Source organism: Poecilia mexicana, unplaced genomic scaffold, assembly GCF_051168715.1.
Source record: "Poecilia mexicana isolate PSO_F unplaced genomic scaffold, ASM5116871v1 scaffold_16, whole genome shotgun sequence".
NCBI lineage: Eukaryota > Metazoa > Chordata > Actinopteri > Cyprinodontiformes > Poeciliidae > Poecilia > Poecilia mexicana.
The window spans coordinates 26,579,384-26,599,544 of record NW_028263385.1 but is presented as its reverse complement, the minus strand read 5'-3'; the positions used below and the strand labels follow the sequence as shown (position 1 = coordinate 26,599,544).

The following is a 20,161-nucleotide window of genomic DNA, read 5'->3' as shown; positions in this document are numbered from 1 at the left end:
GGCCTTGCTTGAGAACATCTTGCGAAAGTGAGCAAAGTCTTTGCGCAAGCAGTCACATTGTCATCACTCATCGCTGCACATGGCCTGTTGCATTGATTTCTCTCAGCAGATAAACTGTGTGAATTGAAAGCTGTCTGTTCCTGCCGGTGCCGCGTGGCGACCTCACCTCCCCGTGCTAGAATGACCGGATTTCAAGGAGCGATCGTTCCCCGCTTATCTTCTTCAGATTACCTGAAAACCTAACCCTTACCTCATATTTTTCTTAGTCTTTGTCATTTTTTTTCTCCAAATACATCGATTAGAGCTTAAACTTAAGAAGTTAACTGACCCTTGTTTTTTTTTGTTTTGTTTTTTTTTTCACTAAAAAGTCACAAGAACCCTCATGGTTGGTTTAACACAGAAATAGCTAATTTGTGGAAGACACGGGTGATGGTGGTGAGTCACTGCTGTCTGTAACTCGACTCCAGAGCTGTGGCAGAAAGGCCCTTTTCTCTGCTTACTCATTTAGTTACTTTACTGTATGATTTTTTTTTTTTTTTGGACAGCAGTTTTCAGTCAGTTTTTCTGTTTCGCTCCGAGGACAGAAAGAATGCATCTGATTCATCCTCACCAGAACTGGGAGGGTTTTCTGGGAGTGAAGACAGTAAATCTAACCTCCTGGTGAGCATGTGTGGGATCTTAACTTTAGTCCGAGCGAACAACGCACCTGCGTTCTGTTTGCCTGCGTCTAATTAGCTGCTCATCAGGATCTTTGTCTAAAATTAAAGCCCCGCAGCCTCTTCAAGTTACAACACAAATGTCCACAAATGTGGCGCAGCGTCTCAAAGCCGGCAGTCTGGATGTTGTATCGGGTTTTTGTTTGATTGCCGGTTGCCCCTGGCAGCAGAAACGGCGCACATGCTCTGCACGGCCCTCAGTCGTGGACGGCGGGACATATTATTTGCCTAACCTGCGGGCTGTGTCGCTACAGCAACCAAAGTATAACCGCTCCCAAGTGTAATTGCAGATGATGACTCATAGAGACAACTATTTAAGAACTTCCTTTTTCACACACACACACACACACACACACACGCACACACACACACACACACACACACACACACACACACAAAGAAAAAAAAAGCATAGTTTGAATGTGTTTTAGTTGCACAGATGTGTTGGTTTCTGTGTTTCTGATTGGCACAGAGGGCCGGCCCATGTTGGCAGCTGCTGGCAGAGCGGGCACACCCTGCAGCCATTTTACACCTTCCTCACTACCCAGAGTGAAGCTCCATTTTGTAAGGGCCAGTCTCTGTTCATATTTAAATATGATTTACATGGAATTATCCTTTGGGAAGGATTCATATCCTTTCAGCATTTTTTTTCTAAGTACAATTGTTTCAGTAGACTCATCAGGAATATAGTCCAGATGAGTCTTGTTTTTCCAGCTGACTTCAGTTTAATGTGTTTCGCTTTGGGCAGAAACACATTACAACCCAGAGAGTCACTTTTACTGTCGGTCCAGACAAATGAAACTCATTTAGAGCCGTAAATGTTGCAGTTTTTTTTTTTTTTTTTTTTTGACAAGACAGCTTTTAGATTAATATCTATTATTGGAAACTGCTGTTTATTTCTATTTTTAGGATTTAAAATGAAGATAAAGATAAAATTTAGCAACAAAAAAGGATGGATTTTTTTTCACTGGGACAGAAAATTATGTGATAAACTTTAAAAAAGCACATAGAGTCCAGCCTAATGATGAGAAAATCTATGATGGCATATTAGTTCTAGGAAGTACCTTTTTTTCTTTTTTAATGCATACATTAACAAGGAGATTTCTGAGCCACAAAAGTCAGACATTTGTATGAAAATTTGAGATTAATCTAAAAGAATTCCTTTAAAAAATCCCAAATTTTGAGATTCAATTTAGAAATTTACTTGAAAAAACAGAAAAGTTCAAAGAGTTGAAATTGTACACTTTTGTCTTCGGTCGCTCAAAAATATTCTTCTTTCTGAAAAGTTTTTTGGCAGAAATTTACTTATTTTTTTCTACAATGGCCCTATATCTAAAAATCAGATCTAGAAACATATTATAATATTACTTTAGTAATATAGTAATATAAAGTAATATAACACTTTATATTACTTTAGTGTCATTCACTGCAAATATTGCATGGGTAAACTGCAAAACTAAAAACCTACCTTTGTTATTAAACATGAAATTTAAAATATCAGCTGTCTTTTTTTCCTTCGGGGTTCAAACAGCCCATTGTGGCTCCAGAGCCCCTGACTTGGGGAGAAAGTTCCTTAAATAAAAGGGCTTTGCTGTGATAGTTTTTTCAAGTTCCAACCATTAACATCAAACTATTATTAATGGCGACAATTTTCATCTCTTTCACAATTTGCTCTAAGGAACTGACTATGAATTTGGCAGAATTGTGACTCATCTTGTGCAACCGTTCAGATGCCATGTGTTTGAATAACACCAACCGGTTCATATTTATAAAGGAACATGATACACGGTTTACATTTACATATGAAATATGAGCAGCACAATTGCAAACCTACTACTCTGTTGCTCACCCAGTGACAACCGGGTGCTGGCACCAGGCTCAAAGTTGGGGTGAAAGTTCACCTTCCAGCGGGACAACCCCTCAACATACAGCCACACCTACAGTAGAATGGCCCAGTCAAAGCGCAGACCTGAATCCAATGGAGAAATCATGAAATGCTTCCAGTCCACTTTAAAGTTATGCGCTACCATGTGTTAAAATAGAAAATAAATATGTCTCTTTCTACAGAGGGGAGATTTAGAAGGCAAAAGTAAGAAAATATATATTAACTGGAAAATTATAATAGGTTGTACAGTACGGGCAAAGAAAAATAATGATTAAAAATTGCATATTCAGATTAATAGAGCAAATTAATCATTTTAGAAGAAAAAAATGTGCTAGAGTTTGTAGTTGGTGTATCTATCACATAACATTCTCATACAATGCATTTAGGTTTGTGGTTGCAGCACAGAGCTCTAACTGTTACCTGAAGGCACCGGGACTCATTCTGCTGTAGATTGTTTGCAAAGTGATGACATCTCTGCCAAAGATCTGCAATTGGAGTTTTCATTAGCATTGTTTATACCTGACTGAACTCAGTGGGTTTCTCTCTCTCTTTTTTTTTTTTTTTTTTTACTTAGAACGCTTAATTACGCCCCATAAACCTGAGGAATGAGAAAACAACAAACAAGGCCTAGAGCTGCTGATGGCTGTATGTTCCAGTTCCTCAGTGCTGCACTGAGGCCTTTACTTCTTTGTTTTACTTTCTCTCTATTTCTATTTGGTTCCTTTGTTCTACTTCTCCTCCATTGTACACTCTTCCTCTCAATCTCCCGGTCTGAAATCTTGCTCCGTCTTTCGTGAACAAAGAGCCCAGTGTGTGGCGCCCTGTGGCCGGTGCCAGAGCGAAGCGTGGGTTCCTTCAGATGCATGGGGACGCGGAGCGGGGTATCCAGGGCAGCAGAAAGGATGTGGTCCATCCCGGCATAGGCCTCAGATTTATGGCATGGATGTTCCTCTGAGTTTATAGGGACAGAAATGAAAAGATTCCCTTGTTCTTTCTCTCTCTCTTTTTTTTCTCAAAAACACCCTTTCTCCCTCCTCACCCTGAAAACAACTCCCAACTTCTGCACATTTTTGCCCCGTCTGTGTGAGCATCCATTGGACGGGCGAGCGGGGGTCTCACTAGGGTGAATAGAAGCAGCAGTTAGCAGTGTGGTGAAGAAGTTGCGGGGCGTTTTTTTTGCAGAAAATGTCAGTTCAGAGCTGGTGGGAGAGCGGAGATCCACTGGGAGATCGGTTCTGGCTCAGCCCTAAGAAAGGTAAGCAGATGGAAGTGAGCAATTCTCAGGATTGGTCACACAGAAGGGGTGTGGTCTTTTATTTATTTATTTATTTTATTTTTGCAGGCGACAATTTTCATTTCTTTCACAATTTGCTCTCTAAGGAACCGAATATGAATTTGGCAGAATTGTGACTCATCTTGTGCAACCGCACTGCAATCCTCTTGACTTCCAAATGGTGCAAGGCGTCTCTCTCTCTCTCTCTCTCTCTCTCTCTCTCTCTCTCTCTCTGTCTTTCTCTTTCTTTCCCTTGCCAAGCCCCGATCCCTCAGCACCGTTTCAGCCCGAGCCGACGTGCAGCTCTCTCGCAGAAAAGAGCAAGAGAGAAAGAGAACACGAGAGCTGGTTCGGATTTTCTGTCCGGATCCAACTGCTGGAACTTGTTTACAGCACAAAGTGTTATTGTATTCACCAGTTGTTTGTAAAGTTTACCACTGAGGTCTGACTTCAATTACGCTCATGTTAAAATGGAAGGGGTGGGGGGGACAAAGATATTTGGCTTTTGTGCAATATTCCAGAGGAAAGACTATAAGTGCGGGATAATGGCTTTAAATAGTGGGAGGGTGGAAGATTTCCATTTGTGCTGACTCTCAACCTTTACTTTAACTCCTGGGCTGCAGTCCAGCTTTAAGGGCTGCTGGGGGTTTTGCATGGTTGAATACACCTGGACACTTCAGCAGTCAGTGACACTAAGTAAGAATGAACGAGACTTGGCAAACCTTGACTTCGCAAGCTTTTTTTTTTTTTTTCTGTGACAGAATTTCTTTCCACTCTAGAAAAGGAGAGTCATTGTGATCCATGTCTTGTAGTGTCAGGAGTTAACAGAGCAGTGAAGAAAGTATTCCCACCCTCCTTGTCCACCTGACGGGGCTGTTTCTGCTTCGTCACTCTTCAAAATTTCCAATCAAATTCAATATCAAATAAGGATTTCCTTAATTAGAAGTTTCTAAACCAAGTTGCTTTCAAAACCTAACCTGACCAAAATAGTTTTAACTCAACCACAATGGTGCATTTCAAGGCCTCAACGGCATGTGTAAAAGCATCTCGGTGGAGTTTAATTGCAAACTTTGAGTAGGCCACCCAAAGGGCTTTCTTTCTTTTTTTTTTCTTTTTAAAGGTGCTGGTGTGTTTCTGAGATTTGTTCTGTCGGCTATTCCAAGTATGCTTGAGCTAATTTGAGCAGCGACACGATCTCCTTCAGGACTTTCTCCTTCAGGATCAGATTGAATGGCTCCATTGGACATTTTTCCAAGGTTTCGTTTTTGCCAATGTTTTTTATTCGTTGTTGAAACATTAACATGCGGACCTTCGCTGAAGAAAATGACACCTGCACCACAGATGTTTCCCCATGATCCACTGATGCAACATGTCGCAGGGTTGTTCCATGTTTTCTGAATTTTTGCTGTAACTGTACAGTACAGATGTCAATGACTTCACCTATTCTCGCGATTCTTTTGAGTTTTTAAAATTTGCTTCATGTTGTCCGATTGGTTCAGCTTAGTGACTGTTTTAGGTCTGAGTTTGCATTGGGAACACAAATAAAAAAAGGCAGAAAGCTGAACTTGCTTTTATTCTCCGCTCATACCTCAATCACTTCTTCTTCTTCTGACGTCAATTTCAGCTTCATGTTACAAAAGCTGAAGCTTAATCCTTTCCATACAACTCCACATTGCCATTTTTTCCCCTTTTCTCAGTAGTAAGAGTTACACGGACGTTTCTTCGGGAGAAAACGGTTGTCTTGCTCCAAAGTTGCACTGAAAACATTCAAGTAACTCTAAAGGTATTTATGAGACAAGTAAAGCTTAGCTTGGCAGAACCGCAAGAGCAGTTCCTTCAGTGGTTTGATTGATTTCAGAATGTTTAGCAGCGGAGCAAAGCTTCCTCCGGCATTTTTAGCTTTCCGTTTTCATCTCAGCCGTCCAAGAGTTGATTATTTCTTCTTGCAACAGAGTGAGAAATGCCAAAGACACCTCTTTCACCGCCTCCTGTCAGACAGTGCTGCTTTGTTTGGAGCGTTACCACGGTTAACCCCTCTTCTAACGATTTACAATTGCGTTTAGAGAGCTTTATTTTTCTCCTCTGGTCATAATTCTTCTGCCTGTTCATAGCACGTAAACATCTCTAAAGCCAAAATTTATGCTAGCAGCATCTGGGTCTTCTGCCAACCATGTGCTGCCCAAATGGTTGTGACTGTGCAGACTCTTGCTTGCCAACCGACAGTCATGTAGAGAGATAGTAGGAGTTTTTAGGCAAACTGGATAGATCAATGCAATTATCCCAAGGGTAGATAAAGGTCAGTCTATAGCAGAAGCTAATGCTTTACTCTGCTTGTGTTTCAAAGGCTAACATCTCTCCCTATTTAAGTCCTATCTTGGCATCATGCAGACCTGTTCAGACGTAGGTTAATGTTTTGAAGTTGGGATGAATGCTTTGTGTTGTCTCTGTGACGATCCTACAATAGATAGGTCATAGATTTGTAATAGTGTTGTGCAAAAGTAGTCATATCCTTTTTTGTAAAAAAAAATTAGTCAGATAAATTCACTTTATTTTCACGTGATTTGATTTGATAGACCAACACAAATGAGCATGTAATTGTGAAGTGCAGCAAACATTGATGCATGGTTTTAAATAAAAGTGTCATGTGCATTTGTATTCAGCTCTACTTTAATTTAGCTTAATGTAACTTTTGTTAAAAAAAAGTTGTTGTTTTTTTGGTTTTTTTTACGTTTGTTGAAACTGTCACTACATCAGGACAGTTTGGTATGAGAGAGATGAGCTCAGAAAAAACCTTAGCTCCTCTGTTGTCTCCCAGTGCTTCCAGTACTAGAAACAGTCAATCAGAGGCAGCAGTGTCAACAATCTTGTGTTGTTTTCTGGGATGCTGCAGCTGGCATAGTTAGTTTTGAATGCTAAAGCTAGTTAGCATAGCCACAATAATAGCAGATGAATGGTTTTCCTGTAATGGTAAGTTGTTTCTCCCCCATTTAGCATACTTGGCAGCGAGTACATGAGGTTGATTGACAGCGCTGAAACTTTTCACAGCCACTCTCATAGTCAAGTTCTTCACTCAAATCAAATCATTTTAAATATTATAAAAATGGATTCTGACTACTGCTGGGTTGTTTCTGTTTGAAGTATGTTTTTGGTCTGTTACCTCACGGAAACGCCTCTTTGTGATTTTTAACTGACTTTTTCTGGGCACCCGTTAAAGAAATGCCTCAAAATGTCACTTCCTATATCAGCTTACAGGAGTTTTTACTGAAATATAAATTGCCTTCCTGACTTAAAATATATTTCCTTACAAGGATCCCCAAGTTTAGCACATTCACACATCAGTTCTGTCTGGGGCAACACCTGTCCCATCGGGGGAGGGGTCACGTGCCTCACCAGTCCCACTCTTAGGACAGGCTCCTTAAATTAGAATAGGCTTTTCATCTGGATGAAAAGTGAGCACGTGCACATTGGAGAAGCATTCATCACCTCAACAGAAGTGCAAGTCATGATTTTTAGACATCTGTCCATGTTCATGTCTTGACCAACTCAGTTATAACCAAATGTTGATGATTGAACTATCCTAGCCAACTTACAAATAGCTAGCTGATGGCGATAGAACAGAAAAGTCATTCTTTCAATCAGTTTAAGAGATAAAAAAAAAGAAGTTATCATCTCTGATTATAAGGTATGAATACATTTTGAGAGAAACCACCAGTACTGCAAGTTCTTTGATATTGATGAAATTCCTGTGAAAATAGTTACATGTTCTGAAATCTTCATCTTCCTTCTGGCTAAACATAACATAAATGTGTTAGCTGGTTGTTGTTGTTGTTGGGTGAACGACATTACTGAACGTAGATCAATGAAGTTTTTTGTTGTAAGGTGTATGTGCTGAGCTGTACTTTTTTTGTGGAATGCTTTGGGTCCGATATCAGGAGGGACGACACACCATTGAACACCCCAAGCAGCAGGGCTTTACTTTGGGCAATTTGCCATCTTCAAGAAGGTGGTGGTGACAAGTCTATTCTGGGACATGGGGAGTCTGAATCCGCAGAGGCAGACTCCTAACTGGGAAGTTGCTCAGATAAGCCATTGTCCTTTTATCTGTTCAGTCAATTACGTCATATTTATTTCAGTTTTCCGTTTGTTGCTGTAATACTTGTTTATGATGTATAATGTAATGGTTATGCTTATCTTGTAGGGGTATAATGTAATAACTAAACCAGCCTGAACAGATTAAAACAGATACAGAAAAGAAGTGGACAGATAATGACATCTGAACCTACATTCAACCTAGATTTTACTGATCACTTCCCACAATTATTAGTGAACATGATCACTGACATGATCAGCCAGTTCTCTGTGTGTCTGTGTTTGACATTGACAGTCTTAATGGATGTTGACATTTCTTCTTAGCCAATCACTTTAGATAATTTCACCTTAAACTTGCTCCCAACTATTGCAGCTAAAGAGTTGACGGGACAAAGACCAGAATTAATCTACAGTGGTATTTTTTTTTAATTCTGTCTATGCGACACAGTTTGATGGAAACTGAGTGTAACCCGCAGTTAGTCAATTAAGACTTTTATTTTTGCGGGCCCACTTCCTGTTTTCCCCAAACTCCTCAACTTATTTAAAGCCCCGCTTCCAGCCAGGTTAAACAACATCACCTGTTCACTGTGATTGTGGCTGGCTGTTGGCGTCCTGCTGATAATTTCACCCTGGAAATTCAACCCAAATCTCTGAAACTACTGATTTGCACTCTTGGTGAGTTTTGTTCATAGCATAGCAGTATCTGTTTAGCATCCAGTTCTGCTTGATTGCTCATTGGAGCATTGTTTTGTTAGAACAGTTGCCGTTGTACCTGGGCTGTCACAGCTGATCGCTGTTGGGTGCGCCCCACTCCCTGCTTTAAGGTAACTAAACTGCTGGTATTGTGCGTGTTTTGGCACTTTTGAAATGAAACGTATAAAATAGGATGTAGCTACATTTACATTTTAAATTGATATTGCGCAGTATATTTATTTAATTTCTTTTCCTCACACTGTTTGAGTATTTGAGTTAATTTATTTTCTTTGATATTTTGGAAGTTAACTTTGATTTCAACTTTTCAAGTTTAACCTTAATTGATTAGTTTGAAATTATTCTTTATTTAAATTATGGTTAATTTAACCTAATTGAAATGAAATGTTTAATTATTAGATATTTAATAATTGCATTTAATATTGTATTTGTATGTTTGTACATTGATAACATACTTAATGGGTTTTCTGGCCTTTTAGGTCGGGTTTTTTTATATGATGGATCAGATCCTCTTCTGAACCAAAGGATGGCGAGCTAAAGGAAAAGAACTCTATGATCTTTGCATTTATTTTGAATTGTCTCTCACTGTGCATTTGTAATTGTTTTGTTTGTTTGTTTTTTTCTCCCCTTATGTTTTTCCCTGTTCCAAAAAAAAAAAAAAAAAAATTCAATACATTGGCACGAAACACTAACTAAAACAGTTTCCTTGTGTTTTCATTCACACTTCAGGCTCCTCAAAGAACCGGTTTCTGATATCGCAGTTAGCTGCCTAGCCCATAACTGTTACATGAGCCTGAGCTTTTTAGCTGTAGTAATGGTTATATAATCAACGCTGTATTCATTGTCATAAAATGGTTCTGTCGTAGCCAGATAGAGACTAAACAGCCTCAGGTTGTTGTAAATCTTCAGACGAGCTTGCCTTATCCCACGCCCGTCAGCCATCAAAAAGTCACCCATGGAAGATGTGTAAGAGGAACAGAATGTTATGCCTACAATGAACCACCCATCATTCCACAATGTTAAGCACACCAAGGCATATGTCTAAATATCTCCCCATAACTAAAGAAGCTACCATAGGCTGAAGTTCAATGGCAGAGACAGACATGATGTGCGTACTGCACTTGTCCTTGACAGGGTTCTGGTGTGTTTATGTCTCAAATTTACCATGCCAGTAGGTCACACAGACCTCTTTCATCATTTTAATGTCCGAAAATCAATTGGTCAACATTTTACACACAGGACAAGAAGCCCTGTGTGTAAAATGTCCAGACACACTCACAGTAATGGACTGTATACAACAGTAAACAGCAGATAATTAAGCAAAATTTGTTTGTTTACAATATTTGGGCATGGCAATATGAAGGCCTTACAGGGACATTGTAGGAAAAAAAAAAATTATCTTTCTTGTGCGAACCAAATAGTTTCACATGCACATCAGACAGCATCTTGTGCGCAGCAGATACTATCTGCTATGCACGAGATATGTGGTGCACACCAGAAAATATCTGATATGCACGAGAAAGTGTTTTTTTTTTTTTCTTTTCCTCAACGTCCCTTTAGATGCTCCTTATGGGGATGCCCACAGTGTACGAAATTACTGCATGCATTGTAAATAAAAAAAAAATAAAAAAACGACCTAGCAAAACAACATCTTCACTATCTTGCCACTGGAATGAGGGTGGATGAATGGGGACAAAAATAATACAAACTGGTTATAAATTGCATGCATAATCAGTTTTCTGTTACACAGAATTCCAACTTTGATTTCTTTCCAGATTAGTTTATATATTAAATCTTTTTTTTAATAGAAACCAGAGAGCTCAGCCTCTGGGGACTCCAGGGTTTACAATGGATTCCACTGTATCATTAAAATATGAAAGTCTCAAAGTCCACATATCATCTAGTTTTGCATTAACAACCAGGTAGATATTAAGCAGTTTTGTGCACAGCATGCCAGAGGACTTTAAAATCAAATAACCCACTTTACCGCTCAGCGACGTGCCGAAATAAAGTATGAAATTTTTAACAAGCCTGTGTACAATGACACTGAATATGATAATCTGTCACCTACTCGGCCGCTTCTTCACTGTGAGGCCATCTCTGTCTGACAAGTCGGTGAGGAAATTCTTGTTTCACAATGTCAGAATGCCTTTCTGGTCTAATAAGCACACCTGAGAATTCCTGTCTTCGTCTACTCCTCCCATTCTTTTGTAGTTTTGCCTTTACATGCATATTATGAAAAGATAAATCATATCTGCTGTAGGTGGATTGTTTTTGGATGTGGCCTAAGGCATCAACTCTGAGTCTGACTCAAAAACATGTCAGGCAACCTTATAGTGTCAAATAGATTGTTTTTATAAGAAAAAATGATTTAAACTAACTTATGATTACTAAAAGTGTGTTCAGCTGGCTGATGGTTCTGTGCTGTAGACTGGAGAGAGAGAGAAAAACGTGTCTCCCTCAGACTTGGCTTGCTTTATTTGACTGTTGCCATGGTAAGCAAAAGGCAAAACAGTGTTTGGATGTGTAATGGAGGGGTTTCCAAAAAAAACAGCAGGAGGAACTGCATTATTGCTTTGCCTCTCATTCACCGCCACTATAATTTTACTACCAGATCACTGTGTTGGTGTCCAGTGCCGTCTGCTTACAGTAAATCCCCATTTTCTCTGTACGATTGAACATGAGCTGCTCCGCTCCAAGCCAGCAGTTGTCAGCTACCCTTCCAGTTTTTCTGGCTGGGGGGACGGGACACTTTCTCTGACACACAGAGAGACGAACAGGAGACAGATGTACAGAGGAGAAACGGGATCTTGGGGATGGAAATCGGATATCTGGTTCCAGGCGGAGCAGGAGAAGGCATCGCTATAATGCGCAACTCTTTATTTAGTTTCGAGAAAGAAAAAAAAAAACGGTTTACAAGTAGATGCTCTAAAGTTAGCGGTTTGAAACAGAGACACAACTTTAGGCAGCTTTACAGGCTGTTGCATCAGTTTAATGCTCAGCTTTAGGAAATGCCGTGTGCTGCTTCTTATGGGGACCTGGACCCCCTCAACACACACACACCTATAGATAGAAGTACACTGTTAGTCATCTAGGCAAACTTAGTTTTTGAATCATTGCGTACCTCGTCCTTATAAAACACACATTTACAGATGTACGTCTCATTTGTCTGTTTATTTAAAGAAGCCACACCTTAAACTTTGTGTGTGGAAACCATTTAGTGATACCTGATGCGGAAATGTGTAAAACTCGACCCCTTTCACAAGCGCATGTGTGTGTGCACCCAATCGACCCAGGAGAAAACTCATCTCGTTTTCTCCTCACGACTATCTCTGACATATTCACCGGACGGTCGTATGAGACAGCAGCGGGTGGGTGTGTGTGTGCGTGTGTGTGTGTCAGCTGGCTAGAGGTGTGCATGTGTGCGCTGAATCGGAGGCGTGTTTTCCTCTGTGGGTGGGTTTCTCTCTGTGAAAGTCAGAACAGCAGAACATGTGCTTGTGCACACTTTTTTAGACGTGCTTTGCTGCACTCGTTTGACTCTAAATCGTTCTTGATTTATTTGGAGACAACTTTTTTCCCCCCCTTTTATTTGTTTTGTTTGTTTTAGTGAGAATCTTTTTCCATGCCCACTTTTTTTTCTTCTTCTAAGAATAAGAAGGTAGGTGGAGTCAGACTGCGAAGTGTGCTTCACTCCCTCCCTCGCTCACACGCGCTGCCTTTCTTCCATTCTGTCATTGCCCTCTCGGCAGAACTGAGGCTGTCCATGCCCGGCCATTCTAAGTGAAGAGGGGACAGCACACTTTTGGGCTTTTTTTTTAAAAAGAGGAATTTTCTATTTCTTCACAAATAAACTAAAGGATCAGCAAGACCACGAGAAAGAGACAGTAAGAAAACTAATGCTTTCATCTTTCAACTTACTTTAAATTGAATTGAGAAGCACATGACAACTGGTTTTTCCAGTGGATTCTTTACTACGAGTGGTTGACTTTTTTTTAAATTTTTTTAATATATTTCAACTGACTTAAAGCACAATGGTTGCTGGAATGCTGATGCCAATGCATGAACTAAAAGCCATCTATGAAGTATTATTTCGAGATGGCGTTATGGTGGCCAAGAAGGACAAAAGGCCTCAGATCAAGCACCCAGAAGTACGAGACGTGACCAATCTCCAAGTAATCCGTGCTATGGGCTCTCTGAAATCTAGAGGCTATGTACGGGAAACATTTGCTTGGAGACATTTCTACTGGTACCTGACCAACGATGGCATTGTTTACCTGCGCGACTACCTCCACTTGCCCGCTGAGATTATTCCAGCTTCTTTGCAGAGGGTTAGAAAACCAGCTGCTACCCTGGCCTTTGCTCGCCGCGCTGCCCAAGTCCAGTCTGTTCAAGGCCCTACGTCCTACGTTCCCAAGCCAGGTCATAGGGACGAGGCCGAGAGCCAAGAAGCGTTAGCTGAACGCCGAGGATACCGCTATAAAACGATGGATCCAGGAGAACGAGGGAATTACACCGATAGGACCCCTCGGTTCAGGGGCCGTCCACTTACTGAGGAACCAGTGAGGCCAAAGTCGTCACTGGAGGCTAGGGACCAGCATCAGCCTCTCTACAGGAGAGGAGCCAGCTTCAACAGCGAATCAGTCAAAGAGGCGGAAAGCACCAAAAGATTCACTCATCAGGGGCCTAATGTAAGAAATGAAAGGCAGGTAGTGTCACAGGAGAGAAGAGTGTTGGATGCTCAGAAGATGAACTCCAGTTCTGTTCCACTTCAAACAGCAGCTTTGATCCAGGATGAGTCCCAGGCCTCTATGATCTCCTCCTCAGTGGCCTTACCATTAGCTGTGGCTGCAGCTGGTGTGGCTGCAGGTGCAACACCGTCAAAGATGGCAGTTAGCTCGTCTGCTGCTCATAAGAGTGTCAAAATTACAAATGCTGCAAAACGAGAGGTTTCTTCTTTGAAATTCACTGAGGAGATCAGTCCGTCTGTAGCCGAGCTTCCGAGTAGGGATGCCAAAGAAGACGAAACAAAACCAGTTGAAGTCATGGCACAAGAATTGGCAATGGCCAAACCGGTTCTTACAACGGAATGCGCTCATGAAACCTCCAAAGTTTATTCTGGCTCTGTTGCCTCTGGAAACATTAGACCGGTTGATGCTGATCCTAAAAAGCAAGAGAAAGAGGAAGTTATTGATGAGTCAGTTAAGGCAACTGAAAAAAAGACCCAACCCGTGGTGAAAGCTGAAGTAGGCGGTAATATCAAAGAGAAAACTGCCAAAGTCAACAAGAAGACCACCAAAACCAATAAGGCTAACCAGACCAGTAGCCCATCATGGACCACTGATGAAGCGGATGGTATCTCCAAGATCACAGTGACTCAAGAACCTGTCCAGGCAGAAGTAAGCTCACCAGTTCTCACTGCAAAGCCTGACACTAAGGAACTCCCTCCTAAAAGGGCACAAGTAGCAGAAACCTCATCACAGGAAGTTAACACTACTCCCAAAACTGCACCTGCTTCAGCATCTCAGACAAAACAGGAAGATCCACAACTGATCCAAAAGAAGTATGTTGCAACAGAGATGATCGTTAAACAAAAGGAAACTAATCTAACAGAGATGCCACATCCCAAGAAGGATGAAACGGTGTCGCCACCAGAGGCCTCTAAAGTTTTAGGGCAGGACCTTAAAGTTCAACAGGTCATCCATTCATCTCTCTCCACTCAGAAGGATGCTGCAACAGAGGAGGGTAAAGATGCTAAACAAGCAGGTGAAGGGACCCCCAAGTCCAAGAAAAAGAAAAAGAAGTCTCCAGGTGAGATTTCCAAGATCACTGTTGAACAGGATCAACCTCAGTTAAAGGCAAAGGAGAAAATGTCAGAAAACGACTCCCAGGAAGTGAAGGTAGAAACCTTCCATCAGAAAACAGTAATTACCTCTGAGCTCCTAACTGTGTCTACCTCCGTAAAGACAGAAGGGGAAGCCAAAACAGACAGTGACCGTAAAAAAGCTGACGATCAGCTAAAGAAGGAGACATTTACAAAAGCTAAGATGAAGCCAGATGATGTCCCACCTGCAGCAGCTCATGCAGCTGTTAAAGCAAAAGATAAACCTGAGGAAATCACTGTCACTGCCACCACTCAGGAACAAATGTCTCCCAAATTACAGGCTGCAGCCCCTGACATGGACCCAGAAAAATCTCAGGAAATAACTGTTTCCAATGTGGAAACAGTGACTGTGCAGAAAGTGAGTCAGGTTGAGCTCATGCGAGAGAGCACGAAACTTGAGGAAAAAATACCAGCGGGCCAGTCAGACTCTGAGAAAGTAACTGCTGAGGCTACATCCCAACACAGCACAGAGAAAGTTGCAGACAAGCAGCCAAAGGGGAAGAAAAAAGGGAAAAAACAGGTTAAGGTGTCACAAGAGAAAGAAACCATAAACACAAAGTCTGTCTCTATGACTGAAGGAGAAACACTGTCATCCATAACAACACTGCCTACAGCTGCAGGCAGGGATAGCCCTGCTGTGGCCTTTGAAATGACAGGAACTAAAGTTTCTTCAAAGATGACTCCTGAAAAAATGTGCAGTGAGGAAGTCGGGCAGGCAGCAGCTGTGCTCTCTGAGGCCCCGACAGACAAAGGGGAGGTGGAGCTAACGCAGCCCTCTGCAGAAAAAACCAAGCGGGAGGTTCCGAAAGCAAAAACATCTTCCAGTGCGAGGAAAGCACCCGCACCCGAAGATTTAGCGTCAGCTGAGGCACAGGCCAGCCCTCTCTCCAGGCAAGAAGAGCCTCCCAGAGTTGCACAACATTCAGCCAGGCAGGCAGCAGAGTGCAGCACACGGGAAAGGCTCTCTGTCTCGGAGGCCTCAGAGCACGAAGAAGACAAGAAGAGGGACTTGTTGGAGGACACACCCTCTGCCACTGCCACACCCGCAGCCCAGCCTGACCAGCCTCACCTGGGGGACACCAGTGAGTCCAACAGCGCCGACACAGACGAGGGCAATATGAGGAAGAAAATAGTAGTGGTGGAGGAGATAGTTGAGGTGAAACAAATCGTTAGCCCTGAGGCGACCGGGCAGCAGTCACCTCCCCCACCTGTGAAGAGGGCAGAGGAAGAGGAAGACGAGGAGCTGGACCTAGATGTTCTGGAGGAAATCGCCCTAGAGCGAGCTCTTTTGGCCGAGGCCGCAAGGGTCAAGGTGCAAGGGGCTTCACCTGACTCCGACTGGGACCACTCACTGGCGGAGCCAGAGGAGAAGACATGGCCCAACTTCTTTGAAGGTTTGTTTGAATGCATGTCAACTGACCTACTTCCTGCACTGTCCTAATCTGTCTGCACACGTGATGGAGTTTTTTTTTTTTTTTCTTGCAGTTAGGATCCCACCTTTCTTTTTTGACGTGTGGGAGGTCTTAGTTAAGGTTTTTCAATGACAGCTCTGTTGCTGCTTCAAGCAAACACAATTTACAGTTTTCTTTCCTCGTTTATAGTAGGGAGAAAAAAAACCTACTTCTCAGTACTCGTTTTTTTGCATACCGTTAATCTTGGAGTTTCATGTTGCCAGAGGCTTATCCTAGATGTGGAGACGGTCTCCTTTTAGGAATTGTTTCAGCATGTGGGTGTGAGGAGACCATTGACATGTGGCTGTGATTTAGCCATGTGTGCTGAGACAGATCAGGCATTAGCTGCGCTGCGGTTGCCGTCGTGTTGAAACTGTCAGTTGCAAGACAACTTTTAGATGTGAACGCTTCAAATTTTGTGTTTATTGCTTCATTAGCTAATTCTGCAGGTAATGTTTTCCTGCATAGAACCGGAGAATGCTACGCTGCTAAAACAATTACACGTTTTTTGGGTGGGGACTCCCTGTCTGATAAATACTCTGTCAAGGCATGTTTATGTTTAAGATGAATAATCTCCGGGGACGTCTCTGGGCATTTGCCAAATGGATTATGCAGAAGTGTCGTCAGTCCAACAAGGTGGGGCTGTTTGCTGAGATTCAGCCTCACCACTTCTCTGCAGACATTGGTGTGTGTGAGTTAAAACCCATCTGAACTGAACTCCAGGAAGGTGTGGCTCTCTTCTGGGAGCTTTGCTCCAGTAACAGTAATGCTGTACTTTTGGCTCTGGGTTACATTCCCTTCTTGTGTTTTTTTTTTTTAACTTTCTTTCTTTATCCAGTCTGTCACTTATTAGAGATAAGTGCATCTCTTGAATACTGTTCTGTAATGGTATAGCAGGGGTATTGGAGTTATGTTGGTAATGTGATAAGACCATTATGTGCCCTTGGTGTGGAAATGAAAGTTGCAGAAGCTCCCCGATCAGGTGCCACACAGCGCTGACATTTGCAGAACCGAAACGTACATTATGAAATAAGCTATGAAACGTGAACATGTAACATAATTTTATATTTCACGTAGTTTAGAGGTGGAAAAAGCTAGTGTTTTCCATCATTTGTGGTTTTTTTTTTTTTTTTAAGCTTTTACACGAGATAAAGGGAGGAGCTGCCTGGGTGTTGTCTGCTGTGGGTGTGAAAGACTGAGGAAGTTGGAAAAGGTTTGTTCGCAGCTCCATGGGTGTGTTTGTTTGGATCCACACGTGACGGCGGATCTGTTTTCAATTAGCTGCCTGGCTTCTTGATTTGATCTGGTTACTCATGAGGAAATCGAGTTCAAGAGACTTTGTAGCTCACACACACAAACGTACATCTCATCTTAAGCACATTATGTCACTTCAGCAACTACAAATGCCTCTGGTGCACACCAACAACTGATACCAAACATTTAATTTCACCTTTGACTTCTGCACTGCTGTGATATGAACACAGCAGTGCACTGCTGACATCTGCTGTCCATGCATCGTCTGCACTGACCAAATGCTCTGACTGCAGTCAGGCCAATCTTTTACAGGAAAACTTCAATTGATAAACCAACCTCGGTTTCTCTAATTTAGATGTATTTATGAGTATTCATGAGGGTTTATTACTGCCCTTTTAGTTTTATTAATGTTTTAGCAATTACCTAGAGTCATATATTTATGTGCAGCGCTAGCTATAGCTTTAAATTCCAGAGAAATTTACTGCTGTGAATTAAATGGCCAACCCAGTGGAGCTGACAAAAGCCTAAGCCCTACATTTTTCTCTTTTTTTTTTTTCTCAGGCATCTTCACTTTCGAAATGTTAGTCTTTTCTTTGTATCAGTGAAGTGAATACCGAGGAAGGTGAAACATGTTTTAATAAGTATGGCTTACGATGGAAAGGAATTTGTGGAGATGAAACGCTCGAAGCCGTTTTTTGCTTCGCCTCCAGGGAAGCCTTTGATATCTGCTTGTGGTCCCTTCCATTCTCCTGCAGAATGCAAAAGCTGCAGTGTGTGATCAAATAAAAATGTTACAGTTTTGGTCTGACTGGACATGCTTGGGGGAGCCTAGGCGGAGGAGGGCAGCTTGAACTTCACCCACACATAGCACCAGAGGCAATTAAACTAAATCACATCCCAGACATGCCACTGAGGTCCTCCCGTGTTTTTGTCCCGGACGTTCTGCCCACTGCGTACATTATGTGATTGAAATGAACAGCCACAGTGTGCTGCAGCTCTGTGCCTCTCATTATGGTGCCGTGCCATTTTTTATTCTTCTTTTTATGGTGTGACTCTGGCTGGCCGGAGCTGGGAGTCTGACCTTTTTCAGCAAAACGGTTAAAACTGAAGGACACAATGAAGGCGTTAACGCTCCCTGTCTAAAGGAGGGACTTTGTTGGGATTAAGTTGCGTGAAATCTCCTGTTGCTGCTCCTGCCACAGGCCAGCAGTAATGTTTTACCCAAACACACCAAGTGACCTTAAGGGACCTGCCATATCTTTTACTGATGTTAAATCACTCCCAGTGTTTTATCGTTAGTAGGGGAACATTGCGCTCCACATTTCATGAACTTGTGACACCGTGCAGACATTTTTACAATGAAATAGTAACGTGAGTCGCAGGTTAAAAAAACAACAGTGAATTGTGAAAATAGAAGCACAGCCACTTCATCGTTTTTTGTTTTTTTTTCTTCTTTTTTTTTAAGTGCATTTGTTTCCAATTCCAATTTTTCTACAAATCTGCCATAGCGGCGTAACAGTTAACCTACTGTAGGCCAACCCCCAGAAACAGAGTGATCAATAACATGTGGAATATATTAAGGGTTTGGTCTGGATAGTTGTGGCATTAGTCATTTCCCAGGGAACTTGTCGGGCCTTATAGAAGACGATGACTAACAGTATTTCAGATCTGTGAGAAATCTTAGAGGCTGCTTCAGCACGCATTGCAAAAGTACTCATAACCACAAGCTAGTCTATTTAGGACATGAAGACGATCTTAGGTGTATCTGCAAAGGGTTTTATTTTGTCCACATGTATCTGGCATTTTGGAGAAATTGTCATTCTTTAACAGAAAACAGAGTGGATGCATTTCAAAACGGCGGTTTCGTGTTTCCGTGTGAACATACAATCCAAGTTTTTTATTTTTAGAAATGATGATGACGAGCTTTCTCACTCCTCTTCTCTTTCTTTAGCCCACACGCACAGTTAAGAAAGATGGCGGCGTTCTGTGTTTGGTGTTTTTCGAGTCATTCTGCAGCGCCACCGATTGGCCTGGAGTTCCCACTACTGCGTTGTCAGTGGCGCTGTGTCCTGTCGCAACAAATGTTTTTTAGAATTGTTCACAAAAATTTACCACATTCTTCTCCGTGTGTACAGAACCTTAATCTCAGTATAAATCAGCCGCTTTGTGAAGGCCACAAAACGTTAGAAACCAAGGAACAGGTTACAAGAAATGTATTTTTACTCAGCAATAACGTTAGTTTTGAAGATGGAAAGAGATTGGCAGAACTTTACTTAGACATTATCACCAAACCCAAACTGAGAGGCAGAAAGGCAGAGCAAGGATCGTATTTCTAACAGAGAGGCAACCAGCAGGCCCCACGGGAACTCTGGAGGAGCTGCAGAGATCCACAGCTCCCATAAGAGAATCCGTTGACAGGGAAGCCATTAGTTAGTTAACGTGTATGTTCATGTGTCATAGAAGGAGTATCATGTCATGCTCTTCAAACCACTTCCTGTGGTATAGATTCTTCTCATTTCACCGTAGGACGGCTATCTTTAGTAGCTTCAAATTGGTGACTCTCCCTAATCTCCCTGCACCGTTAGTGTCTCACACGAATGGAGCAGATTGTCGGCACAACAATCGACAGAGTGTTGTGTACATTAGAGTTCTCTATATTTAGAGAATGCTGAGCATTAGCTTAATCCCAGCAGCAGCGGGTGATTTACCCTGAATGCCTCAGCCATGATTTCATGGACTGTCTCTCTGAGGCAGGTCGCACTTCGTTAAATCCCTTCTCTGTTTGCTACCACTTTTCTTATTTATGGCTGCTGTTGCTATTTATAGGTTCTCCAATCTTTCTTCTGTTTGCACTCTTAATTTTATTAACTAAAACATTAACTGGTCAATTATCTCCAA

The 20,161-nt window shown here is 41.9% G+C and overlaps 1 protein-coding gene across 12 annotated transcripts in view; it reads left to right on the top strand.

Moving 5' to 3' along the window:
* The window catches only part of plecb (plectin b), a 115,553-nt gene that overhangs the window by 37,026 nt on the left and 58,366 nt on the right, over positions 1–20,161 (top strand). For 7 of the 12 annotated variants that reach the window (XM_014996461.2, XM_088014282.1, XM_088014269.1 and 4 more), the window contains exon 1: positions 12,195–15,952. The exons of 4 other annotated variants lie outside the window; for them this stretch is intronic. In XM_014996461.2, coding sequence (XP_014851947.2) covers positions 12,709–15,952 — 3,244 coding nt within the window. In that variant the 5' untranslated portion in view covers positions 12,195–12,708. Of the gene's footprint in view, positions 1–12,194; positions 15,953–20,161 lie in introns of those variants that run through there. One more of the 12 variants, XM_088014281.1, reaches the window with a different exon arrangement.